The sequence below is a fragment of the Ailuropoda melanoleuca genome, chromosome 7 (assembly GCF_002007445.2).
Source record: "Ailuropoda melanoleuca isolate Jingjing chromosome 7, ASM200744v2, whole genome shotgun sequence".
Taxonomy (NCBI): Eukaryota; Metazoa; Chordata; class Mammalia; order Carnivora; family Ursidae; genus Ailuropoda; species Ailuropoda melanoleuca.
In genome coordinates, this window is record NC_048224.1 from 128,697,855 (window position 1) to 128,725,528 (window position 27,674).

At 47.1% G+C, this 27,674-nt stretch overlaps 1 protein-coding gene across 1 annotated transcript in view; it reads right to left on the minus strand.

Annotated features, from left to right (window-relative positions):
* STK24 (serine/threonine kinase 24) overlaps window positions 1–24,871 on the minus strand; it is a 104,695-nt gene extending 79,824 nt beyond the window's left edge. Inside the window, exon 1 of the mRNA XM_034665398.1 lies at window positions 24,848–24,871. Within this exon, the coding sequence (XP_034521289.1) occupies window positions 24,848–24,856 (9 nt within the window). The 5' untranslated portion in view covers window positions 24,857–24,871. The remainder of the gene's footprint in view (window positions 1–24,847) is intronic.
* Window positions 24,872–27,674: the final 2,803 nt, after the last annotated feature.

Genomic DNA, 27,674 nt, shown 5'->3' on the forward strand with positions numbered 1-27,674 from the left:
CAAACCAGAATCACCCTGGACCATGAAATTCAAAGCTCTGGGGATGGGACCCCATCATCAGTATTATCTCAAGCTCCCCAGAAGGGTCCACTGTGCAGCCACGGGTGAGAACCCGTGGTCAGGTGCAGGACTTTGCTCCAAATGCTGCAGTAACGCCTAGAGAACTTTTTTCCCCCGCTCACCTGCTTTTCTCCACCTGGGAAGGAATCACATCAGTGATGAGGGATGTCATTAGGGCTGGGGAGTCTCCCTGAGGCTCAGCCTTTCAATCTTCTCTACCTCCTTCCCCCTCAGCCTCCACTGACTTCAGCCTCCTGTAAACTAGCTGACCTTGCAAACCCATCCTCGACCTCTAGCCCCAAAGGGTGTTTTGTGTATTAAGTTGGTTAATTTAAGGTCTCCAAAATAAAAGCCTTCATTTACCACACAAAGACCTTTAAATAACAAATGGCTTCAATTAGCTCAAAGAACTGACAGATTTTTCCAAACCTCAAAAGAAAGAAAGGTCTCATTTCTAGCTAACTGATGAAAGATCATTTTGTAATTGGAGGCCTAAATCCCAGGTTTGTGCAGAAACCTGCTCCTTCCACGTTACAATAAACCCACTAACCAGCAGAGGAGAAGACACTCCAGGCCTGGCTCCCGAACAGAGCACTTCCTCCTCCCAGTGTCAGCCTCTGCTTCTCCACCGGAGTTCTCTGAAGCCATTCCAACGTGCCTGAGCCACAATGTGGCTTGGTCAACGCATTTCCCCCATACCGTATACTTCATTTCAAGACTGCAACAGCCCCATAATCTAGAAGAAACGGAGTAAATATTCTATGGTATTTAGCAAAAAAAAAAAGAGAGAGAGAGAGACAGAGAGAGAGATGTGAAACCCGATGAATGTTGATGTCTAGACCTAAATACCCAAACCACCAGGAGTTTTAGGGAATCCTAGTACCAGAAGCTACTCACATCTTTAACTGGATGTTTGCTTAAGTCTTAAAACCACAAATACAAGTTTTTTTGAAAAACATTATAAATAAGAGAAAAAATGACTGCCTCACCTAGTTGAATCCACTGTTTTGGCCTCAGTATCTAATAAATCTCCCCCTATACACACAAACCCATCCACAACCTGAGGAAACCACAGTCTGAAGCTCCGTGAGGTGAGAGTTCAGGGAGAAGCCACGCCAGGGAGAGAGAGGGAGACAGCTCCCACCCGTGTGCCAGGGAGGGAGAGGGTCCAGGCTGGAAGGACCCTCACTTGGCTTCAAGCTCTTTCACAGAGCAGACTGAGCAAAAGGTTCTAAAGCTCTGACTGCCTGCTTCGTGCCAAAGGCTCACCGACAACCCTCACGGCTCACTGACAGCAGAGGGAGCGGAGGACACCGGGGCCTGGGGCCCATGGTCACAAATAGTGCAAGTCCCAGCCGGACTGAGCTTCTGTGCCCCAGAGGCCCCACGGAGCAAACCTCTGACCCCCTCCAGGGGTTGCTGGGCACACTTTCCTTCCATGAAAGGCTCTCTGCTGACAGATGAAGGCCTGGGTTTCTCTGGGGTGATGAGTAAGCCCAGACACCTAGGCAAAGGCTGAAATCAGGACAGTTTTGTCGGGCAAGCAATTGATGAGAAACACATAATGCATTCCAAATAAATTATATAGCACCTTGAGAAATGAACGCTGGCACCTCCTTTATTAAAACCAACACAGGGGCGCCTGGGTGGCACAGCGGTTAAGCATCTGCCTTCGGCTCAGGGCGTGATCCTGGCGTTACGGGATCGAGCCCCACATCAGGCTCCTCTGCTATGAGCCTGCTTCTTCCTCTCCCACTCCCCCTGCTTGTGTTCCCTCTCTCGCTGGCTGTCTCTATCTCTGTCAAATAAATAAATAAAATCTTTAAAAAAAAAAATAAATAAATAAAACCAACACAAACAAACAGGCCATGGGCAAGATTCAGACTGTACCCCGCTATAATAAGCACTGACAAACAGCCACCCCCACTTCCAAAGCGCCTCCACTCGAGGCTCTGTGCTGGGCGGTCTTCCTAACTATGGCTTTCCAGACCTCATGACCACCCCCCCCAGGGGAAACAGAACACGACCCCGACGATGCAGCCCAGAGCACCTGGGCGCTGAAGCTAAGTCACGGGCACGCGGTCCCCCACAGCTGGTCAGGGGTTTCAGCCCCGCTATCTGTGCACCAGGGGTCATCCTCCAGGTGGGAAAGTGGTTGCTAGCTGCAAGCTTGGCAGGACGCCTGGCTGAGAGGAGCCCAGCTGGCAAGGCGTGCCCGTGGGTTATCAGGACGGAACGCTACAATCAGCAGAAGGCGCGCAGTCCGGAGCCACCCCAGTTCCTGCAGGTGAACTCACCTTCCCGGATTCTGTAAACGCTTACAGTAATGAGGAGCAGGGAACTCGGACTCTTAAAAGGGGCAGAACACAGTTTTGGTGTACTTATATTTCAATCAATAATCACAATTCCTTTACCTGAAAATCCTCAGCTTTTAGAGGCATTAAGGGGAAAACAGATGAAACAAAAATGCCAAGGCGATGAGCAACGTGGACTTGGCCCAAGTAGGAGTACGTGCCTCTTGCCCACAGGTGGGGTGGGGGGTGCCAACCGGCATCGCGGAGCATTCTTCTCTCCCTAGGAGGGCGGTGAGGGCGCGTGCAGTGCTGGCCCGGCTCACATTTCTCAGAGGCCCTGCCACTGGATTCAGCCAGTGAGACAACCATCAAGTCAGCTGTCCCGTGATGCTCGGGACGGTTAGAGCCGCCGCGGCCGCGCGCCACAGCAGGGCGGCAAACCCCTTCTGGGAGCAAACAGCAAACACCGCAGATGCATCAGCTGAATAGTCTCTGCGGCTTATTCTCCTTTTCCCTCTTTCTTTAAACAACGCTTTACAAATGGAAAAACCGTCTTAGCTCACGAGCTGACAAAAGTGGGCCAAGGGCAGCTGCCATTTGCTCATCCCTAGGCTAGGCCGCCAAGAGGGTTAATACGTAAGACTCTGTCCACTGCCTGCCGTACTGGTAACGCCACCTGAGCCCACCGAAGGAACCCGGTACCAGCTCCAGTGCAGGACAGGAGCTGTCTGGGACCTCAGAAGTCACCGCCGGTCATCCCTCGAGAGAACCCAGAAGCACCCCTGGCCCCCATCCTCACTGCCATGCCCCTTCTCCGGTCCTCCAGCTTCCCAAAGGGAAAGGGCTGCTCTCATCAACTCCTCACCCAACGCTCGGAAGCAGATACTTTTACAGGTGAGAAAATGGAGGCCCAAGAAGTCTATGTTACTTATCCGGGGACACAGAGCCAGAAGGGGTGGTGTTTAGCTCTAAAGCCAGCGTTCTATTACTCTACACCATGACCCCTGAAGAAAAAAAAAACCCATCTCAGATGGAACAGGCTACCTGTTATGCACATTTATTCCTATAGTTAGTTGCTAGTGATGGAGAGCTTTTTGGGCCCTGTCCCCCGGGGAGGGTTCCAGTCCGACAGTCCTCTCAAGTACGACAGTTTAGAAGGGGGAAGACCTACTCATCTTCAAGCACTCTCTAATAACAAATACACACACGTTCAATCGAGCAGGAAATTTCTCCAGCCCAGGCCTGCTCTCACCTCTGGACCAGGGCACGCTCTGCCCTGAACGGTGCCATCAGTCCGGATCAGCCCCGCTACGTACAGAAGGAGCGCAGGTAAGACAGCCCAGGAACCTGGCGTGTGCAAGGCCCTCAATAAACGTCCACTGCATGAAATAAATGGGTAAAGCAATGGAGAGCCCAGAGGTCTTGAGGCCAAAGCCACTGCCTTAGCAGAGGGGCGGCAGACAGACCCTCCCAGACAAAAGAACCGGCTGACGCGTGCCCGGGTGCTTGGCCTCACAGGCTACGGGACAGTGCCTTGCATCCAGCTTGCCTGCTCACAGCTGAGACCGTCACTGGCTTTCAGGCAGGAAGTTCGGCGCTCCCTGGTGGGGAATGTTAAACAGGAAGCAAGAAGGAGCAAGACTATTTCTAGTCCTCCTGTGGCTACATTTCCACTGCCTCTCTTCCTAATGGTGGTTAACAGACTCTGGAACCTGACTGCCTGGATCGGATTGCTGGCTCCAAGGAGGGACCCTAGACAAGACACTGAGCTGCTGGGGACCTCTGTGTCCTCTTCTGTAAATGAGGACAATGAAAGCCCCCACATCGAGGGTGGTGGGAGGTGAAATGAGCTCATCAGCGCCCAGGGCCTTGGTGCCGGCTGTAGGAATTAGCCGGCACTACCATCCCTCCACTGCGCAGTTCAAGGTTCAGCTCCAGTTCAACGCCAGCAGACCCTACCCTGCAGACTTTACCAGCATCACAGCAGACGCTTCCTTCCTGTCGCCCCTCACCAGGGTCGCTTATCCACAGGGACTCCGCAAATTCTCACCACCTCCAGAACCTCCTTCCTGAGGACCACACCAGACTTCAGGTTTTAATTTAAGAAAAAAAGTATTAGGCTCTAAAGCCAAGGTGGTATTTCTCATGCTTTTGTCCCTTTATCTGGTTAAGTTGACCTTACGCTCCAGAGGAGAGCTGTTAGCTCATCTTATTCATTTTCTGCCCTGTGTCATCCTCTGTCCCCTCTCTGGACCTTTCTTCTCCTCCTGTCCTGTGTCTTACACACACACACACACACACACACACACACACACACACACACTCTCTCTCTCACACGCGAAAGGAACACTCCCCATGCTGGGGGTCATCAGAGGCTCAAAGACTGGCCGGCCTGCCACTGAAGCTCCCAGGCTCATCTCAGTCCCTCTCTCCCACACAGCCCCTGCCCTCCCTTCCTTCCTTCTGGCTCCATCATCAGGCCCGAAGTGAGGAGGAAAAAACATCATCATTACTGAAGAAACCTCAGGAAAGGTACCAAAGGCTGTCGCGACTTCTGGATGCTACCAAAAGGAAAATCAGATAAGGAGACGCAGGAGCCCAGGCCTGGGAGGTGACTGAGAGGAAGGTTTTTGTAACTAAAACTGACATAAAGAGTTACATTCCAAAGCCCCTGACATCCACCGAACAGAACAGAAAGGACAAGTTGTTTCTATTAACTCAGCCTGCAGACCACTCAGCACACTGTTCTCAATTTCCATCCTGTCCACTCCAATCACGCTGCCCTGAAGCACACACCCCCCTTCACTGGGTGGGTAAGATGACCACAAGCCTGAAATGACTCCAAAAGGGTAAGGAACATATAGTAATTTTGTTGTTGTTGCTGTTAGGCTGCTTTTCTCCAATTTGCCATACTGATGAAACAGTATCAATGTTATACTGGAAGTAGCGGTAAATCTGTTAAATCTATTAAAAATATGTTGCCCCTTCCTACAGAAAACTGCTAGAGGGACATAAAATGGCGTGGCCAATTCAGAAAGCAGTTTGACAGTTTCTCCAAAAAATTAAACAGAAGACCACCGTATGACCAAGCAGTTCCACTCCCAAGAGAACTGGAACCCCAAGGGTTCACACAAAGACACACACGCGAATGTTCACAGCAGTATTATTCATAATAGCCAAACACTGGAAACAACTTAGATGTTGGTCAACTGGTGAATGATGGGATGAAATTAGGCACATCCATACGATGGGATACTATTCAGCAGTGAAAGGGACCAAGCTATCGACACAGACCACATCACGAACCTCAAAAACAGGCGAAGTCAAAGGAGATGGTCACAAGACACCAGAGACTAGATGAAGTGTCCAGAAAAGGCAAAGGGACGGAGACAAAGGGGACTGCGGCTGGTGGGACAGAGGCTGACTGTACATGAGCGTGAGGAGTCCCACTGCAGGGATGAAAATGTTCTAAACTGACTGACAGTGAGGGCTGCACCACTTGGTAGAGTCCCTAAAAATCAATGAATTATGTACAGCCCTGGGAGTACATTCTGCAGTATGTAAAATATACCACAAAACCATTTTAAAGAAAAAAATCAGGGGCGCCTGGGTGGCTCGGTCATTAAGAGACTGGCTTCGGCTCAGGGTGTGATCCCGGGGTCCTGGGATCGAGCCCCACATCGGGCTCCTCCACTGGGAGCCTGCTTCTTCCTCTCCCACTCCCCTGCTGTGTTCCCTCTCTCTCTGGCTGTCTCTGACAAATAAATAAAATCTTTAAAAAAAAAAAAAAAGAAAGAAAGAAAAAAATCACACACTGCATACCTGTATTCATCTGTGTCCCCCAAATAAATGTGAGATCTACAAGGACAAAGACCCCACTCGCTTCATCTTACCTCATCACCTCACAGAATTCCCGGCGTGCGAGGAGTACCGCAATGTCCACTGAATGAATGATTTTTTTGAAAAATGAAACAAGAAAGTCTTGTGTTTTTCCTTAGCTTCCTGATTCACCAAAACTTCACATTCCTGACTACTCCTGCACCCAATCTGCCCCCAAACACAAAAGCCACAAAGCAAGAGTATCCATGAAGCTTCAAGGCGCTCAACAGTGACCCCGACACCTCTAGATGTACCCTGACAACTACTTAATAAAGGGCAGTGTTGGCCTCTGCTCAGAGTTTTAAAAACAAAAAGTGGTTTTCTTCTGTCTCCATTGCAGCATTATTATGAAAACTATTATGAAGGCCTCCAAGCACAGAAATAGTGGTCATGAATCCTGAGCCCTGAACTCACACACGCTGCTCTCTGCACAGGAGGGGACCTCAGTCCCTCTCAGAACATTCTGGTCCACAATCAACACACACTCTAAGAAAAGTTCCTAACCCACAGCAGACTAGAAGCAACAGCCCGGGCAAGGGTGGGCAAGGCTCGGAGTGGCTTTTACTATCAGATTTTACTATGCTTTTCATAATAGATTTACTATGCTTTTACTATCAGATTCAGAAAAGGTGAAGGTTCAGGGAAATTACGTTCTAATTTAAAATAAATTCTTAACTTCTTTCAGGGAAGATTTATTTTTGACTTAGAAGCAGCCAATTTAATAAATACACCAGATACTATCCCAAGAGGATTAAATACAGCAAGCAAAGCAATAAAGTAAGCTTTGACTCACTTGTGTTCCGTGCCATTTTGTTTGTCCTGAAACCAAGAAGAGGAGGTTTCAATAGACCATAATTATTAAGGAAGAACTACATTAAGTTTGCTTTGAAATGTAAGGTTTTCTTTTCTCAACTAGTACTGCAGCAAAAATAATGCAGAACTAAAAACATATTGCTTACCATTTTCCACACTGGCTAGAATTCACATATGTCCTACCATCCCCGGTGTAAGTATTACGAGTATGTGTTGCTGAACAGAGAAATACAATACACTTCCTCGTGGTTTAAGTGTGAAGTGTAGTAGTTAAGGGTATAGGCTTTTGAGACAAACTGGTTCAAATCTTGCCTCTACCACATATTTGCTTAATGATCTGGGGCAATTCACCTAACCTTTGTGTTGTGGTTTCCATATCTTTTGAAGAGGTAGAGATTAAATCATTTAATTTCCTACAATCGTAGGCTACTTACCCCACCTTGAAGACTAGGGTGTTCACAAAACTGCATTATTTTCTGGACACGGTAATTAACTCCCAGCATTTCATAATTCCTGGCATCATATTCCACCCACGCCAGTGTAGACTGGTATGTCAGCTGTTTTCAAGTATCATAAATTAGGACTTAAATGAGCAACCTTTTGGAAGGTGTGCAAACCTAAATAAATACTGCTGAGTAAGGACCGTTCCAGCCAACTCCCTCTTGTCTATTAGGTAAGGGCAACAAGTCTGACAAAAACACCACTTTCATCCTATGCACAGTCAAAAAAAGACAATCTCTACCAGTAAGTAAGTTGGTTCCAACTTCCTCCCAGCCCTGCGTTTCACTGATGGTAACTAAAACCGGGCGGACCTCACAGATCCTGGGCCCAATTCAACGCTGACACAGCAATCCCATCCACCTCTCATAAAGATGACTTTTGAGACCCCAGAAACAGAATGCAGAATAGTCAGCTACTTCAGATTAAGGAACAGACACACTAAATCTCACACAGATGAACAGATACTCAAGTTTCCTAGCCCCTCACTCCCCCAGCACCTCTGTGTATCAAATCCCCTCTCGAGGAGGGGAAACACTCGTGTGTTAACGAAAGCCACCTCGCTGGAAACGCTAGCAAGGGTGAAAAGAGAGGGAAGATGGGCCCTGGGCTCTGCTCCCCGGCTGAGAAAGAGGAAACAGCCAGTCGTGCTACCCTCCCAAAGATCACCGCTTCAGTGAAATCCTTCCCTACTCGAGGCTACTACAGAGCTGCTGCATTCCCAAAAAAGAGAACTAAATACTTGCAGGGCAAATCAAATGACTAATGCAATAAAGCTGCACCCCACCTGCGGGCTGGACTGCAGTGTGAAGTGTACATGTATTTAAGGGAAGCTCACACAATTGTTCCAGCATAGTAACTCAACTTTGATTCCGAGGTCAGATTTTTGAAACCTCAACCCTCCGGAAGCAGGAAGCCTTCTGCTTCCAAGCACAAAAAGGCCTCCAGGCACAGAAATAGCGGTCTTGAATCCTGCGCCCTGAACTCACGCACACTGCTCTCTGCACAGGAGGGGACCTCAGTCCCTCTCAGAACATTCTGGTCCACAATCAACACACACTCTAAGAAAAGTTCCTAACCCACAGCAGACTAGAAGCAGCAGCCCGGGCAAGGGTGGGCAAGGCCCGGAGTGGCTTTGGTGGCAGTGGGAGGAAAATGCAGACAGCCGCCACCCCTCCATTCCCAAGGGAGCACCCAAGGACACCCAAGGTGACTTACGCACCTCCCCAATGTGACAGGAAATGCCAGCCATCCCCCTTAGGGTGAAGTCTGAAAATACCGTGCTGAAATAATAAAGAGGATGACCAATAAAAGCTCTGCTTCTGACACAAAAAGATTCCAGACCCTGCACCAATGATAAGTTTCTCCCTAAAATTATCCTCTTTTCAGTATTCAATTCTCTGAATGGAGTCAGGGAGGTAACCTCTCTCTGTGAGGTCCCCTCCATAAGGAAGCTGTTGTGCTCCTGTCCTGTACTGGGTGTCAAGTGGGGCCAGGCTGAGTCGGGAGGAGACAGTGAGCACCAGGGCCTCCGAGGCCCCGGGCGCCCAGGGCTCCTGCCATCCCAACTGATGACGGTGACACACCTCGATCTCCCACCAGCGAGAGAGGGAACGTCATCAGTACACACTGTGGAAGGAAGCTTTAAGCTAACAGGCACATCTTTAAAGGATTGCACCAAAACAGTGAGCCTAGATTCACTCCTAGATACCTGGGAGACTCAGTCATCCACGCATCTAACTATTCCAGATTAACCACACGCTATACAAAAGCTTCCTTTTCCTCCTGAGTCCTCCTTGGTCCTAAGCTCAAGGAGAACGACACACGATGCAGACTGGCCAAGCACGATTGTTCGGGCGCTAACTCGCAGTCGATCATGCTGGCGATCACGCTGACAGAAGCCAAGCTTAACGACTGCAAGAAGCCTCCCAGAGAAAGAAGGCAAACGAAAGGCACATTGACGCCTCTCTCCTCCGATCCACACCGAAAGTAATAGAAGAATGAAACAAGAAGAGTCCATCTACAAGAAAACTAGGAAACAGCCATAGCCCTTAAAGACAGCCTGCCAAATACGTGGACACCTGAGCCAAGCTGCGGGAAGAGGAGGGCCCCACCCCACAACGTGCTGGGCCCCGGGCAAGAGGCCGCTCCTCTGAAAGCGAGATGCTCTTTTCTAGGAACGGCAGGGGCTGAGGCTGTGGGCCGGATTCTGGGGTGGCAGAACCAGGGAGAGAAGCCCAACCAGGGAGAGAAGCCAGACTCACACTGCTGGAACGAGGTGGCTGCCGGGAGGATCCGCAAGTCACCCCACGGAAGAGCAGGTGGAGGCCGGAGGGAGGGAGCTCGCCCCGGGCCAGGCCAACCTGAGGTGGCAGGTGCTCCCAGGGAGCTCCCGCGGCCCTGCAGCGGCCCTGCTCCTGGGCAGATGGCAGGGCCAGACAGAACCTGCCCTTCGGAGGGGCCTCCTGACTGAAGGAACTCACGCAGAAATGCCACTCAATGAGGAGGGGGCGGAGCAAAGCAATACAACAAGCAAAGGGCAGAAGGAAAAGGACTTGTCATCCCTACAGAGGAGAGGGGAAAGGTTTCAGACAAATACTTGTCTTGACTCAAGAAGCTAAAGGGGTGACGTACGGAAGTGCTGAGTCACTTCACGGTACACCTGAAACTAATCTAACGCTGTATGTTAACTGGAATTTAAAAGTAAGTTAAATTTTTAAAAAAGAAACTAAATAAAATCAGGACACTCTAACTTTTTATTCTAAGAAAACAAAAGTAGTCACCACAGTTGACAGTAATAAAAGCCATTACACAAATAAACATCACGTTAAAAGCAGAAAATTTACAAAAATTGCTGCCAAAAAGGACAGGGAGAAGAAACATTAGCTAAAAATGAAGGACTAAAAAGATACAAGGGATCGGAGAAGATGCTAGGTCAGGAAGCAAGAAAGACTCCATACATGCATGAACAGTACCTAAAAATGAAAGTCAGGAAATAAAACTCCCACTTCAAGTGCGTCCTAAGGAAAACAGTTAAGTGTAAAGATTCATATAGTCATTGCCATTTTCCTTTTTTGTTTTTTTAAGTTGCAAACGACCTAAGCAGATATCAATGTACGATCAGCTTCAGGATTAATTCTGCAGCCATACAATGAAATACCAAGCAGTCACTCAATATAACAGTGATTTATCGACACGGAGAAACATCCCAATGTTTAACAGGGAAAAGCACAGTATAGAACAGAACGTATAGAGGAGTCCCATTTCTGTTGTGTGAGGGGGCAGGTGAGTAACACACATTCACAGAAAACAGCTTCCAAAGGATGTATATTAAAATATTAACAAGTGGTTATTTATGGTTTTTTTAATTGATGTTTTTCTGCATTGTCCCAGTTGTTACCAACGAGCTTATTGTACAATTTATACTAAGAAAAAGCAGAGCTGTAACACTTCCATTTTTAATGAACACATACAAACACAGACATACACTGAAGGTTTTGTGTTTTGTTTTGGTGTTTTGTTTTGTTTTGTTTTTAAAGCCAGACTTGACTTCAGGAAGATTTTATGTTTATGGTCCCAAATTCTTGGCTCAAGCCATTCTGGTTGCAAAAGGTCAGTTTTCAGACATCTCTAATCCATTACCCTAAATCAATCCGGACAATAATCAAGAAGCTAAAAGCAACAAATGTGCTTCTATGATGCATTAACCATCCTGAACTGCATTACACCAAACACTGTAATACTGCATTTCTGTTAAACAATTCTCTCCAGAAGAACCAATAAACAAACCACAATACTAAAAAAGATAAATCAGCCCCCAAAAATTTAATTTCTGCTGTACTCGCACTTACTTTTAAGCCCATTTAAATTTTTCTTCTGAAGCTAAGAAGGAAACATGAAAAGTTCAAAGAAATTGAAAAAATCACAGGAATTTCTTAAGATATGTGATTCAATACTCTTAAAATCTTGTCAGTCTAGGTTTCACTGAAGAATGACAGAAATAGTTTCAATATACAAAATCATTCAGTTTCAAGGATAGCACGTTTCATCACACACGTATCCTCTCTTTCAGACAGGGAGCAAGGTCTGACAAAATAACGCTGGTAGTGGGGCCCAGTGATGAGTACGATGCCCCTTTCACAGTGGACACCTGATAAAGGGCAGGCCTGCACAGGGCACTGATCACCTTGTCCCCCAACACTGGGTTCTCCCACCAGATACGCCCCAGATCTCAGAGGGCCATACATAAAAAGACCCTTCGCTGTCAAAGGCCTACTGACCTTTCCATCAAATGTTACAAAAACCAAAACACTGGAGTAACTCATTTTACAAAAGACTTGTTGATATTTTTGGTTTTGCTTTCTTTTAATGATGAAAATTATCGGACCTGTCAAAAAGCTTGAACTGTGGATGAGACTGCCGTAAGGTGACCAATTTTGCCAAGAATATGGCACAGAAGCTTTCTTCCGTTCACTGGCCAACTCCAGCACTCACGGGCAGCGAAGGCCTCATACGCTCCCTGACTACCTGCTGTCCTTCTCCTTGGCCTCCTTTCAACCAACCCAAAGATAAGCAGGCTGGCTGCTCCTCTTCCTAGTTACCACCCACAACAGGCCTTCCTACCTCCACTCCCACAAATGCAGGTAGCACACTCTCCATCATGGAAAGTTAGATTCCCATTTCTCACTTCCAAAAAGGTGTCGAGAGAAAATCAAGCAGCAGGCTCAAAAAAAAGCCAAGAGGATGGATTTGCTCAACTGGAAATGGACATAACACATTAACTCTTCCCGTTGCCACAGGAACACTTTTAGAGTTATTCCCATCTTGATCTCTGAGGCCCTCTAATGTCTCAGCTCCCCTTCTTCCTACACCGAACTGTATTAAGGCACAAGTTTTTATACTGAAAATATTTAGGGGCGCCTGGGTGGCACAGGTGGTTAAGCTCAGGTCATGATCCCAGAGTCCTGGGATCGAGTCCCGCATCGGGCTCCCTGCTCAGCGCAGAGTCTGCCTCTCGTTCCGCCTCTACCCCAGGTTGTGCGTGCCCACTCGCTCGCTCTCTCTCAAATAAATAAAACCTTAAAAAAAGAAAGAAAATATTTAAAAGATCACAGAGGTTTTTTTAAAAAGGTGAACAGAGTACTGGCCGTGTGTTGTTTCCCCAGTATTAGTACTGAGTGCCCTCTTCGCGGACTCCTGCACAGGTAGGCCTCGGCGTGGAGGCGGCAAGAGGAGAAGGTGTAATCTTTAACTGCAAGTCACTGTTTTCTCTGCAAGGCCCCCAGATACACTGAGCTATCAACCCAGAAAGCTTGGCCTTATTACCAACTCTTTCTGACCAACGGAGCAAACGGAACAAATGCATGACGCATAATAGCATCCTTTTCCATCCTCAGTATCGCAGCCTCAATCACCTATCCAATCAAACACCTCCACAAACCCACCCCAAACCGTAACTATTCTCCATACGCAACAATCGGCTGCTAAAACCCTCAGAGTAGGTGAGGCCATTTATGGGGCTGGACCACCAATTTCTCCCCTGAGAACCCAACTGAAGTCCAGTAGGCAAATGCACTAGAGAACGCAGCAGAGCCTAAAGAAGGTGGCGCCCATGGCCACATGCGTGTGGGTTCAAACCCGTCTCCATTTCTTACTCGTTACTTGTTTCTGTAGGCCCAAGTTTACTCATCTGTAAAAGAACAGACAATGCATACATACTACAGTTTTCCTCAGAGTACAAAAAAATGTTTTAAACTGGTTTATAACAAATGTTCTCATGTTCCCATTATAGTTTGACCTGAAGTCTTGGCTGCATTTTTCTTCTGAGTCACAAATGCTAAAATTACATGCAGTAGTAGTTGAAACGCAGATGACTGGCACACAGTAAATTTCAACTCAAGGCTGGACATGGGAGGATAAATCCTGCGAGTGTCAAGGAGCTGACCCGGCCCAAGGGTTTAGCCTCAGATCACACACCAGCCACGTAAACCAGCCACTACTCCCCCTCACGCCGCATCTTTCTCTATGAAAAATGAATACTTAATCTACTTAGTCAACTACTCAATCTACCGTGGGACTCTCAATCCGCATCTGGACCTCTCAGGGAAGTGCTAAGTGATGATGAAGAGAGAAGCCCCCACCCCCACCCCCGGGCAGGCCACACAGGGGTCACGATGTAGGGGCCCCTGCAATCGTACTGTTAACACAATTCCACCAGCAACTCCACCCTGAGACCGTGTAGACAACACACACTGTGACACACAAAGGTTTCAGGTTAAGGGAATTTTTCACTTCACCCATTTGAAATATCCACAGCTAATCACAAACTAAGACCATCAACTTCCTGTATTAGCCGAATGCCACCCCTCCTCCCTGCTAAGCCCGTGTAACCTCCAGAGTAGAAGTCACATCTTGCAGCTCTCTAGCCTCAGGATGCTGACGTTTCTGCAGGAATCGCGCTCCTTCCGCTCTCCGATACACGCATGCTATCAGCTACAGCTCTATGCCGCAGGACCCCTCAGCAGCCAACCTCCACCGCCTACAGCGGGGGCTTCGCCCGAAGTGACGACACGTCATGGACACTGAGGGTCCTTGCCAACTGAGGGGACTCTTCAGAGAAGGCAGAAGCTTCCTTGTTTCTTCTGCCTTTTATTAAACAGGAGCTGCCTCCGCCCCGTTGTCGTGTGTCCTCAACCACAGGTAACCATCACTGAAACCCACCTGTGCTTCCTCACACACTGGCCTCCGGGGGAAGCTCCTGGACACAGCCAGCCTTCCCCAAGTGAAAGCAGCCCAAAGCTCTCGGCTCAAAGGTAAAACCACTCATCTGCATGGTATTTTTGCTCAGTTCCAGAGGCCCAACTCTAAGCCTGCAAAATAAAGCAAAACCGTCTACACAGCCTACTGTGCTTCAGTGTGCATTTAGCCCAGTTTAAGTAAATAAATAAACAAATAAAAACCACCCTTCTGAATCAGGAATGAAAACTAAGTTCAATTTTAAAAAATGTAATATACTGGGGCCAGCCTATAGAAGTCAAGACCTACCCTAGGTTTCCAATCTCTCCCTGCTGTCTGTCCCTCAAGCAAACCAGAAATAAATTCAGAAGCCACCAAAGCCATTTTAGGCCACTTCTGGATAATCTGGATTATCCAATCCATTAAGGAGACACCACCAGACTTGAAACCCCCAGACTTCACCTTTCTTCTTTAGTACTTTTATCCTACTCCAAACTGAAATCTAGTATCTTTTCCTTCCCATTTTCTCAGGTAGGAAGGAAGGAAAAAACATTAATCTAACTTATCTACACCAGTTATTCCAAACTACAGCCAATTCTATGACAAGATCCTATCTGCCTCAAATGCCCTTTGTCCACTAGCACCTTAAAGAACTACTCAGATATACGCTCAAATGCCACCTTCTCCAGGAAGGCTTCCTTCTTTTCACCCACTTGATTAGTACCACCCTGTACTTCCAGCGCCTGCTGGGCATGCCAGACTGTCTCTAGCACGGTCCTTCAAACACAGCAGACATCCAACAAATTGCTGTTGGTTGAAGAATAAATATCATGTCTCATCAGGAGTATGAAAAGCACTTAAGTGCTGGCAGAAACTGGATTGCTTCAGGGGTCGTGGTTAGAGGGTAGTGACATTATTGATGGAACTGCTGTGATAAGGAAGAAAAAAATAAATGGAATTCCCAGCCCTCCCCTTCGGTTCTCAACACAGAAGAGTATACAATCCTTTGCAATTAAGGCAACCACAGAATCCTTACCCTCAACATTAGTTACCCCTGGGGGAATAAAACCATACAATTCTGCAGTTTGATTTTTTTTACAGTTAATTATGTATTACTGCTATAATATTTTAGATAAATTAAAATTTGTAATAGCTCAATTTTTTAAAGGGATCTTTACATCAGTCTGGCGGGAGGGGAGGGGGAAACCACGTGGAATTCATTTTTCCCTCCTTACAATTCCCAACAGCCTTCACGGGAACTGGGTTATGAGAAGGGTTCAGACCCTAAGGACCAAACTGAGGTCAGAAACGTGAGAGACGCTAAGGACAGGTCAACAGTGTAGGGGCAGCTCTGCGGGGCCTCGGGAAAGGCAGAGGTGCGGACGCAGGGGGAGCTGGGCGAGGTTTAGAAGCAAACCTAAGAGCACCTCTTCCATCCCTGGGACGAGATCTCCTTCACCTGACACAGCTGGGAAAGGACGGGATGAGAGAAACTTTATAGGGAGTCAAAACAAAAAGGAGATCTACTTAGAGAAGGAGGTACGAGGTATGTCCATCTTCGGTGTGGATACGCGTTTTTTAACTTAGCAGTCTCAGAATAACTGGAGGAGCAGAGAACCAACAAGAACTGTGGGGAAAGGCCCTGTTAGAATCTTCCCTCCTCTGGTTCCTGGATAGCTGCTGAGAGCCACTAACTTCTCAAGACGTAATTCTGGATACATGCACCCTGAGAACCCCAAATGCACACAGCTTTCGTGATGACAAGAGACCGAGGGCAACCCAGGCTCCCCCACACCAACAGAAACTACTCTGGTCAAGTCAGAAAGTAAAAAAACCAATGAGAGAAAAATGGTGTCAGATAAACATTCCAGTGGAATCAAAAGGACATGTTTTTAAAACACCCTCACTGATTTTCAGGACAGTAAGGCTCTTCTGCACACTCTAAGGGTGGACACATGTCCTTACGTATCCGTTAAATCCGACACAATGTGCGACGGGGTGAACCCTGACATGAGCTACAGACTCTGGGTGATTGATAATGATGCATCGATGGAAGGTTCATCAATCGGAACCAATATAACCGGGGGGGAGGGGGGCTGATGGGGGATGGGGAGCACAGCACATACGGGAAATCCGTGCATCCTCTGCTCAATTCTGTTGTGAACATGATATCCTCACTGTTCCAGGCACTGCCCCCCAAAGAGCCCACACTGCCCCAAAACACTGAACGCCCACAGCTCTTCACCGAGCAGAAATGCAAAATGGGCCATTCCACTTCAACTATTAAACTTAGCTCTGGCGAAAAGAGCACGAAAGCTGAGCAGTTCTGATTTACCGCATAAACAGGAACTGTCCTCTCCAGACCCCACGTTATTTAAGACATCATGCCTCCTGGAGATTAACTAAAAGTAAACCAACTAGGGGCACCCAGCTGGCTCCCTCAGTTGGGCGTCTGCCTTCAGCTTGGGTCATGATCCCGGGGTCCTGGGATCGAGCCCCACATCGGGTTCCTTGCTCACTGGGCACCCTGCTTCTCCCTCTGCCTGCTCCCCTGCTTGTGCTGTCAAATAAATAAAATCTTAAAAAAAAAGAAAAAGTAAACCAACTAGATACAACTCTAAAATCCATTTCTTGTCAAAAACTGGTGTTTCAGCACGCTTAAGTTGTACACAACACACTGAAGCAAACGATTTCGACAACACAATCAGCCAACACAACGCACCCCAGCGCTGCTTTCATTCTTCCCGATCCCCCCGCCCCGCCACCCCGGGCTGGACCAGGTGGAGTACAAGGCTCGGCAGGAACCTCCACACCCTCCATCTGGGCTGAAATGAAAGCTCACTTGGTTTAGTTAATCTGGAGGCTTCCACACCGGTTTCTCCAGGTGTGACCAGACCAAATGTTTGCATGTCCTTGTTAAGTGTACCATCCGGCTCACTGGACAGCTGCTTTCTGATCCACTTCAGGAGTCACATCCATTAAACCACCCATGAAAGAGACTGACGGTCAAAATTCAGTGTATTTTGAGTACTGGGTACTTGGAGCTCCGGCATAGGGTTTAATCCACTGAAACGTTTGTCAAAAGGAACACCCTGCTGCCCAAGAAACTACAAGCTGCTCTTGACTTCAGGACAATCAGCTCATATACCGTGCCCACGGATGACAGACTAACACTCATTCCCCAGCCCGGGGTCTCAGGTGGCGATGCCCTGCTGCTGGGCCAGCAGAGTTCAGGGCAGGACTCACAGGGAAGGGCAGGTGGGGCATCCAGGTTCCTGCGAGATGTGACAACAGCTCCTAGCCTTTCAACACCCTCTTCAATGTGCTCACGCCCGTACTGCTAACGATCGCTGATGACCTACTTAATAAGTCACAGCATCGGTCCCTCATCTGGATTCTTGCCCTAAGCTCCAGACCCAGATATGAAACCACCTATTTCTTTCCTCCACACCTACATTCCAGGCATCTGAAATAGATACAGATCTCCCATCTCACTCCACAGGTGGATCACCGACACCGATCCATGGCCCCTCCATTCATTCACCCCTACTCCCAAGCCAGAACCCTAGAGGCTCCCCTCGAACCCCCCTCTCCCTCCACTGCCACCCCTACCAAAGGCAATCCATTCCACTTACTGCTCCCTCTGGAATCCCTCCCCTTCTCCCCACCCCACCGAGGCCTCAGTCCAGTCCCCCATCGGTGTGCCTGGGGCCACAGCAAGGGTCTCCTAGGCCAGGGACTACCCAAACTGTTGAAATCCAAAACTGATCTCCCCCTGCAGCTGCAAACTTCCCTGGGAATTCTGCTTCACCTAACAGGCTGCAGCCCAGACCACTGGGCATGGTCCTTTATGATCTGGTCCCTGACTACCTCTTTAACTCCTGTCCCTTGTTCTCCTTCCTTTCCCTTTCATGTAGAATAAAACTGAATTCCTTGCACTTTTCCAAACACTGCTATTAAAAAAAAAACAAACAAACAACTCTTATGCTTTTGAACAGTCTAATCTGTCTAGATTCTTTCTGCCTTTAAAAAGTTTTGAGGGGCGCCTGGGTGGCTCAGTCGTTCAGCGTCTGCCTTCGGCTCAGGGCGTGATCCCCGTGTTCTGGGATCAAGCCCCGCGTTCTGGGACCAAGCCTCGCATCGGGCTCCTCCGCTGGCAGCCTGCTTCTTCCTCTCCCACTCCCCCTGCTTGTGTTCCCTCTCTCGCTGGCTGTCTCTCTCTGTCAAATAAATAAATAAATTCTTTAAAAATAAATAAATAAATAAAAAGTCTTCTAGAACAGAGCTCAGGCATCATTTCTTTTGTTGATTTTCAAAGTGCCACCTCTCTCTCCTGGTATTTCATTACTCTCTCCTCTGTGCTACCTTATACCCCTGCAGCTGCATTCATCCCACTGACCAGTGTGCTTGCCTACTTGCCCCTGCTATTAGGATGTACGCCCCCTGTAGACAGGGTTTATCATTTGTCTCCCTAATTCCAGCGCCTGCTGGCGCAGGGTGTGGCCACTCCACCTTCCTCGTGCATATACGTCGTCTCCTATAGATGCCATCAATCTCTCCCTGCCTGACACTCTACATTTTAGGTATCTACTTAGAGCAACACACTTTCTTCCTGTAATTAACAACTACTACCTGTATATCAACTAGTATAGATGCTTTCCCAACATCGAGCTAAAATCAGCTTTAAAACACGGAATCAGAATTTTAAGTAGGAACCACTGAAACCTGTTGCAGGGATGCCATCGGGAGGTCTTACACCGGAGCCAGGGAACCAAGAAGGCCTTCACGGATGGAGCAGACAGGGACTGGGGTAACAGTGAGGGCCAGCACTCTGCAGGAGACCACCCTGAGCTCGGAAATGCTGCACGGGGCCAGGCCTACACGAAGAAAAGGAAAGAAAACGCTTCCTTCTCCCCCAGCTCTCTTACACCAACTGGCTTCCTGCCTTCAGAACCAGGAACTTGACCCTTAAATTATAGGTCAGTTAGGCTCTTCTAGCCTAGCCTCACAACTTAACCACCATTTCTAAACTCGTTTCTAGAAGAAAACATATCGGACTTCAACAAACTTACAAATGAAATCTGAAACGCACTGGGGGAATGTCCGTATTTTAAACTTTCTTTCTGACACATGAAAAATTGCTTCTGCTTGCATCAAACTGTAACAGTGGGGTAAGATTCTGGAACTAAATTATAATCAAAATATTAACATAGCCCTTATAAATTTTTCTATTTTATGAAATACCACAAGGCAAAAGGCCAGCCGACACTTAACAGTGTTTCAGGTTTAAATAGCAAAGACCTTTACCACAGTGTCTGACAGCACTTCCTCCTCTGTAATTGCCCATCTATCCAACAATGCTCATTTCGAGTCCGGGCTCATAAGAGCTAAACAAATAAAGACAATCAATCACACAATAAAGAAAACTTTTCGAATTTGAATGAAGAGAAAAGGCCAACAGGTTCCAGCAGAATTCAGTAATGCTAAATTCTAACACTGCCTTGTATTTTTCAAACTTTTCCCTTCATTAAAAACCTATGTATGTTAGAAGGTCGATAGTACAGGCCCATGTCCCTTATTCAAAGTTCCAAAACCCCCAAGTCTCTGAGAAAACAAGTTTTTCCTAACTTCTCTGGAGGAAAGATCTAAGGTGATCTGAAACCACCCGGCCGGACAACGTGAAGTGATGGGGGCGATTCCCAGTCTTGGTGCCGAGAGATTCACCTGGCCACTCCAGCCCCATGGCCACCCCATGCAGCTACGAGGCATCCCGACCTCCACACCGGCATCACCGCGGCCGGCGGTCCCTCACTCACGCGTGCACCTGGCACGGGAAGAAACGTGGGTACACAGCATGTGCTATATACTCAAACTGCTGAAGAGCAGACTGGTCCTATTAGGGAGTGAATGTTCATTCAGACCTGTAATCTTAACTCACAATATCTGCACCTCTCACAATCCTGCCAGTTTCCCTGTCGTCTACAACTTTTCATTAAAGCCAAAGACTGAAAAGAAATACACACGATATAAAAGCTATTTTACAACTAGAATACTCGGGTGCCTGGGTGGCTCAGTCAGTTAAGCATCTGACTTTGGCTCACGTCATGATCCCGGGGTCTTGGCATCGAGCCCTATCTTGGGCCCCCTGCTCGGTGGGGAGCCTGCTTCTCCCTCTGCTTCTCCCCCTGCTTGTGCTCTCTGTCAAATAAATAAACTCTTTAAAAAAAAAAAAAAACACATTGGGGTGCCTGGGTGGCACAGCGGTTAAGCGTGTGCCTTCGGCTCAGGGCGTGATCCCGCCGTTATGGGATCAAGCCCCACGTCAGGCTCCTCCTCTATGAGCCTGCTTCTTCCTCTCCCACTCCCCCTGCTTGTGTTCTCTTTCTCGCTGGCTGTCTCTATCTCTGTCAAATAAATAAACAAAAAATCTTTAAAAAAAATTAAAAAAAAAAAAAACCACAACTAGAATACTTATCAGATATATGAAGCATTCACCTGAAGAACAATTAAGAATACAATTCAGCCAGGCGGAATTCCTGCTGTTCATCCTCCTCAGGTCCCTACCATTTCCTTCACTGGCCAACTACCTAGAGGAGGCCCAGAAAGGAGAGCGGTTCTGCGGTTGAGTTACTGCCCACGCCAGCCTGTGCACGCATGTGCACCTGCTCGTACACACAGGCACACACGTGCACCCAGTCGTTATGGGCCCCAGTCCATAGGCAGTGTCCTCTGTTTGGGATACAACTCAACAAGGGGTGAGAGCCCAGCATGAATTTGCAATCCCACCGGGTGAGTGGTCTAGCTTATCAATGTAAGCAAAGCAGTTAACAACAAACACTCATTAACAACAATTACAGTGCTGGTCCAATAATACCACTGGAGGAGGAGGAATGACGAATTACTGTTTCTTTCTCCAGAGGCAAAAGAAAGTGGCAAGGTTACTTTGTCTAATCATCAGAGCCAAACAGGACAGGGCTTCTCACAAGAGCTCCATGTCCCAAGGAAGAGACATGCCTTACAGGAAGGAGGTAAGGGAAAGTCAGTTAAGACGTTAAATCAAATCATGTGGAAATGGGGGCGATATTTAAGATCCATTTCTGAATAGAAAACAATATAAAATGAGCACCTGTGTGTATGATTGCAATTTCTTAAAGATATGTACGTACAGAGACAACTGGAAAACAAGCAAAATAAAAAACAGCTATACTCAAGTAGTGGGATCATAGATGCTTTTGCTTTAGAAATATTTTAACAGGGGCCAGAGTGGGAATGTTTTCCCAGCAGGGGGTTCCCATTTCTGCACCCACCTTCAACCCCCCACTTCACATGACCTTGTAACAGATGAACACACAGGCAGTGTGGCCAGATTAGGAGGTGGGCTCTTACACCGCAGCAGATAAGCAAGGGAAGCCCCTTGCACTGGTTTCCAAAAAGCCTTACGACCACAGATTCCCCAGCAGAAATTAACGGAATTATCGCTACCCTGACACGAAAGGACACAGGGAAGAATCATTTTCACGGAATTTCAAAACCAGCCTTGACCGCTATGGCTAACCTATTAAGAAATAATATGTGCAACCAACCATGTATAAAAATATGGAGAATTTTACCTTTTAAAAGGGCTTAAAATATTTTATAATTTTTTACATCTTTTTTCCTCCTAATTTTTACTTAAATTCAAGTGTGCTAACATACAGTGTAATACTGGTTTCGGAAGTAGTAAATTCAGCAATTCATCAATATTTATCACTTTAACTTTTCACTCTGTTTTTCGGGATGTTGTGAGGTTTGTTCCTTTTGGAAATAAAAAGAAAATATAAACTTTATTCTTTTTGAAACTACGAAGAGGAAAAATTATTTCTGACCAGGAGGGTTACAGCACAAGCTTTTGGAAAAGAAATCAACATACTTTATATACACATATGTGAACATCTGTATTTATATTTTGGGTGTGGGCTGAGAAACCATCTGGTCCACGTACACAGTAATCCATCCCAAAGGGAGGGATCAAGTAGATCCTTGGCAAAACCGCTTTTCAACTCCAAACTGTTTCAAACTATGGGATCACTTGAAACCACGACCCTGCTTCAAGCCTAAGCGGAAATGAAATTCCATCCCACATCATCTCCAGCCACACCCGGGCTGCTGGAGCATCTGGGAATGTGACTGGAGACCCCGGCCACCATCAGGCGTGCCCCTTCAGATGCACACCCCCGCCCCCGCGCGCATCAGGGACAAGGCCAAGCAGCCTGTGTCAGGACAATGAGGCCAGGAAAGGCACCCAGTTTCACCTCATGGCAGAGCCTCATTGTTTCTTGAAGGAGACAATATGGAGGGAAGCCCCCTGAATGACACAAATTCTGTTTTTAGAAAGACTCGACTCTTCACTGACAAATGAAATGCAGGAACCCAAACCTTACAACTAGTCCATCTCCTAAATCTGCTTAATATACCACTTACCCTTATATTGGAAAAAACCATATAAAAAACCTCAGAAAAATTACAATGCACTTTCAAAAAAAGGGAAAAAATCAAGACCTCTCCCTTCCCCCAAAAACGACCCTCAAATAAGCAAGTCTGGGAAGAATGAAGTTTAGCTAATTATTGCAAACTCTAATAAAAGACTGCTAATATAGATACAGATCATTTTTCAAATTAAAAATCAAATCAAATATTTATACATAAAAGCATAAAACCTCTGACATCCCAAACACTACTGGCCTGGAATATTTTCCCCAGTTCAAACATAGATGTATCTCTTAAGTACTAAACAGATCACTGCAAGAAAAAAAAAAATCAGTTTTGCCCAGAGAGAACCCATTTATCTCCTAACTGTCCCCACCCCCAGCAGGTGCTCATCACGGGGAGCTGGCTGGACAGTGCACACCCTTCCCTCCAAATCCAACTAGGAAAAAAGAAGGCAACATGACATAAATACTAACTGCTCACCAGGGGTCACTGGGCAGAGGCAGGGGATACCCTGCCGGGTGAGCAGGCGAGCACAGGCAGGAGGAGCGGTGAGCTGACCAAGGAGAAGCACTGAAAAGTAGTACAAGGTATTTGGTCAGGAAGCAACCCAAGGTTCTTCAGCAGAGAATGACTTGATAAAATCAACAGTTAAGAGAAGTTATCCTCACAACCCTGTGGAAGATGATCGAGTTCAGGACTTTTGTTCTGGTGAAGTGTTTTCCAAGAACCACGGAATGCTAGTTCTAAGAGATGCACTCCTTACAAAGTAAGGTTCTGACACCAAAAAGATACAGAACACACATCCTCCTCTGTTTCCCAACAGGTTTATAATACCTGCTAAAATAGTGGCTCTAACAAGTCTCACAGAAGCCTGTTCAACTCCCAAAGTTGGATCCATGGTTCCAAAGTCGCTCTTTTTTTTTTTTTTTTAAGATTTATTTATTTGTCAGAGAGAGAGAGAGAGAGAGAGAGAGCACGCGCACAAGCAGGGGGAGCGACAGGCAGAGGGAGAAGTAGGCCCCCTGCCGAACAGGGAGCCCAATGTGGGACTCGATCCAGGACCCCGGAATCATGACCTGAGCCGAAGGCAGACGCTTAACCGACTGAGCCACCCAGGTGTCCCTAAAGTCACTCTTCTGAAATACAAGTCATAAATCTCAAGAACTGATTCTTCAAGATTTTCTTTTTAAGCCACCTCTACACCCAATGTGGGGCTCGAACTCATGACCCCGAGATCAAGAGTTGTAGGCTCTCACTATCAACAATAGCCAAATTATGGAAAGAGCCCGAATGCCCACCAACTGATGAATGGGTAAAGAAGATGTGGTATATATACACAATGGAATATTACTCGGGGATCAAGAAGAATGAAATCTTGCCATCTGCAAAAACACAGATGGAACTAGAGTGTATTGTGTTAAGTGAAGTCAGAGAAAAAAAAATACCATATGATTTCACTCATATGTGGAATTTAAGAAATAAAACACATGAACACAGGGGAAGGGAAGGAAAACTAAAATAAGATAAAAACAGAGGGAAGCAAACCATAAGAGACTCTTAAGTATAGGAAACAAACTAAGGGATGATGGAGGGGAGGTGGGAGGGGAGATGAGCTAACCGAGTGATGGGCATTAAGGAGGACACTTGAAGTAATAAGCGCTGAGGGTTAAATGGAACTGATAAATCACTAAATTCTACTTCTGAAACCAATGCTACACTATATGTTAACTAACTTGAATTTAAATTAAAAAATTAATAAAAATAAAAATTTGAACTGGTGAAACCAAAAAAAAAAAAAAAAAAAGAGTTGCGTGCTCCACTGACTGAGCCAGCCAGGTGCCCCAAGCACTGATTTTCAATTGAGCTTTCAAAAGGGCATCACTACAGGGTGCCCCACAGTGGAGTGCAATAGGGATTTAAGGATTTTTAATTCTGCAGTTTAATGGTTTTCAAATTGTGGTCCCTGAGGCAGCCACACACCTGGAAAACTTGCTAGTTATTACTGTAAATTTCTACCCAAAAAGGTACATTGTTCCTAAGTAGGAAATCATTTTAAGGTAACATCCCGTAAGAGCAGCCTCACCTGTTTAGATACATACCTGAGCCATGGGTTCGTCAATGCCGAGTATTTATGGAGCAGCGCTGGGCCCCACACAAGACTGTGCAGGGCATGGGGCATGCAGAGACCCCCACGCCACGGGCCGCAGTCCGCAGCGCACAGCCCGCAGTGCACGGCCCCCAACGCACAGCAAACCACATGTGTCCGCCTGAACACCGGGACACCACACGTGTCTGACACCGGCTGCGCCTCCAGGCCCAAGTCCCGTGCTGACCGCTGCCGAACAGGGGCGGTGACTGACGCTACCCCCACCCTCCCAAGAAGCACACAATTCCAGGCCAGAGGCTGGGCCCCCAAACCATACATCAACTGAAGAAAATGCTTCTCCAAAGAGATGCTACAAGGCTCCAAGAAATGGTTCTTGAGACTAGGCAATGAGACACAGAATGGAGAAAGGCAGGCTCTCGGCTCAAGCTGGGACAGTCGGGGTTACTGTTAGAGATATGGAAAAACAGGCATATATTTATATTGCTGTTGACTAGCGGAGAGAAAACAGAAGCCACAATCTCCTGAAGGGAACAAGGGCCTCAGGAGTTCTTCACTGCGCTAGGGCACTTGGAAAAGTCCTGACCTTGGAATTCAAATTGTCCTCATTCTAGTCATTCACCTGTAACAACAGAAGAGAGGGACTTCCCGGTAGAAAGCACCCTGAGCCTAAGCATCTACTCTGGACAATCCTGAAGTCCCCCTAAAACCATAATAAGGGAGTTCTCTTAAAAAGTTAAATCTCTGTCCACCAAGAAGGGAGAGAAGACCAAAAGCAATGAAATTCCGGAAGTGGGAAGAAATATTGGGGGGGGGGGCGACATGCTAAATCGGAGGTGGAGAGCTCAGAGAACCAAGCCCATTTGCAGCCTGAATCCACACAACTCAGGAACTGGCAGCACCTAAAATAAGGATGGAAAGTCAATTAACGAAGTGGTTAGACATCCCAATGGCCCTCCCTGCTCAGAGCCAGGCAGCTGCCCCGCCTTCCCAATCAAGGAACTCCTGATAGCACAGTCCCTGAAAAGGAAGCAGAGGGTATCTGGAATGAGCAGCAGCAGACTCAGCGGCAGCGGACAGAGGCGGTGTGTTAAAAAACGGGGGGAACAAAGCTCCCTAAAACGCCACGCCCACACTCAGTCCTTCCCCTCCATCCGGTGCTCTGTGGGCTTCAGGACGCAGAACGGAGGGATCAGCGAGGGGGGAGGGGGCACCAGCTGTGGACAAGAAGCGGTCCAGACTTGAGCAGGTCAGAAGCTTCTCCAGGAAGGGGAAACGTATAAAAAGCTAAAAGAAATGGACAACAGCCATTCCTCACCTCTCCCATCTGGTAGAAGCACCTCATATCACTGAGGTTTAAAAAACTCCATTCAGGGGCTCAGATTTCCAATCAGCTTGGTTGTCCCCCCACTCTTAAATATGAGAGGACATTCAAGGGTGTCCTCTAGCATTTGAACTAAAGACCATAACCAACAAGACAGAAGAAAGGACCTTGGAAGAAGAGAATCTTTTCTGAAGGAAGAAAACATAACTGCAATTAACACACTCAGAGATAACAGCAAATATTTCAACTGAAACAATAAAAGAACATTCAGAGAACCAAAAGAGCTCTTAGAATTAAAAAAAATAAGAGCAGAAATACTCAGAAGAGCTGGAAGAAAAAACTGAGACTGTCTTCCAGAAAACTACGTAAAAAAGACAAAGACGACCAGTCCTCACTAGAAGGTCCAACATCCAAATAATAATTTAAGAAAGAGAGAACACAGAAAATGCCTGAGCTGCCTGATTAGAAGGGCTTACTGACCACCTATCACAAAAAACAGACCCGCATCACAACATGTCATTGGGAAAACTGAGGTCGTGACGAAAAAGAGCAGATCCTACGAGGTTCAGGAAGCACCAAGCAGCTCGCACACACAGAACCCAGTGCTGGCGCGGCACTACAGCCCTCGCCCGCAACAGCGAAAGCAAAACACAGCGGAGGAATGCCTTCAAGCTCCTGGAGGAAAGTAATTTCTGCCTTGTGACTATATCCCATGCCAAAATATTAATCGAGAGGAAAAGAAATGTTCAGATATCCATGACCTCAAAAAACCTATCTCCCATGTACCTCGGTCACATAAAGGCACGGGAAGAAAGGTTTCACCAACACAACCGTGTGAACCCAGACAGACAATGCCGGGAGACAGAAAGAGGTGGTCCAGAGCAGCACGAGGAGTCCCACGGTTGAGGACAAAAGGAGACAGAGGCTGTGAGCAGAGCACCAAACGCGGAAGACCACCGGTCTGCACAGGAGTGGCTCAGAAGGCTCACAGGAAGACTTCTCCAGAAAGGTGACATGGATAGCCTGTCTGCGCTCCCTGAACTTTGGAAAAGGTTTCAACAACTTGTGTGAGTTTTGGTTGAATAAGCTATAAATACCTCTACAGACTAAACGTCTGTGTCCTCCCAAAATTCCTACATTGAGACCCAATCCCTATGGGATTGGTATTACGAGGCGAGGCCTCTGGGGTGAAGGTGGAGCCCTTGGGATTGGGACAAGTGCCCTTAGAGAGCCTAGAGGGCTCCCTGACCCCTCTGCCGTGTAGCAGACTGTCCATGACCCAGGAAGAGTACCCTCAGCAGACACAGAATCTTCCAGAGCCTTGATCTTGCCGGACTCCAGAACTGTGAGAAATAAATATTTACTGTTTAAGCTACCCAGTCTATGTATGGTATGTTGTTATAGCAGCCCAAACTAAGGCAATTACATTATTAAAACAAAACAAAACAAAACTTTCAGAGAAGATTTGAAGTTATCCCGGTTTGCTAATGGCTGGGCT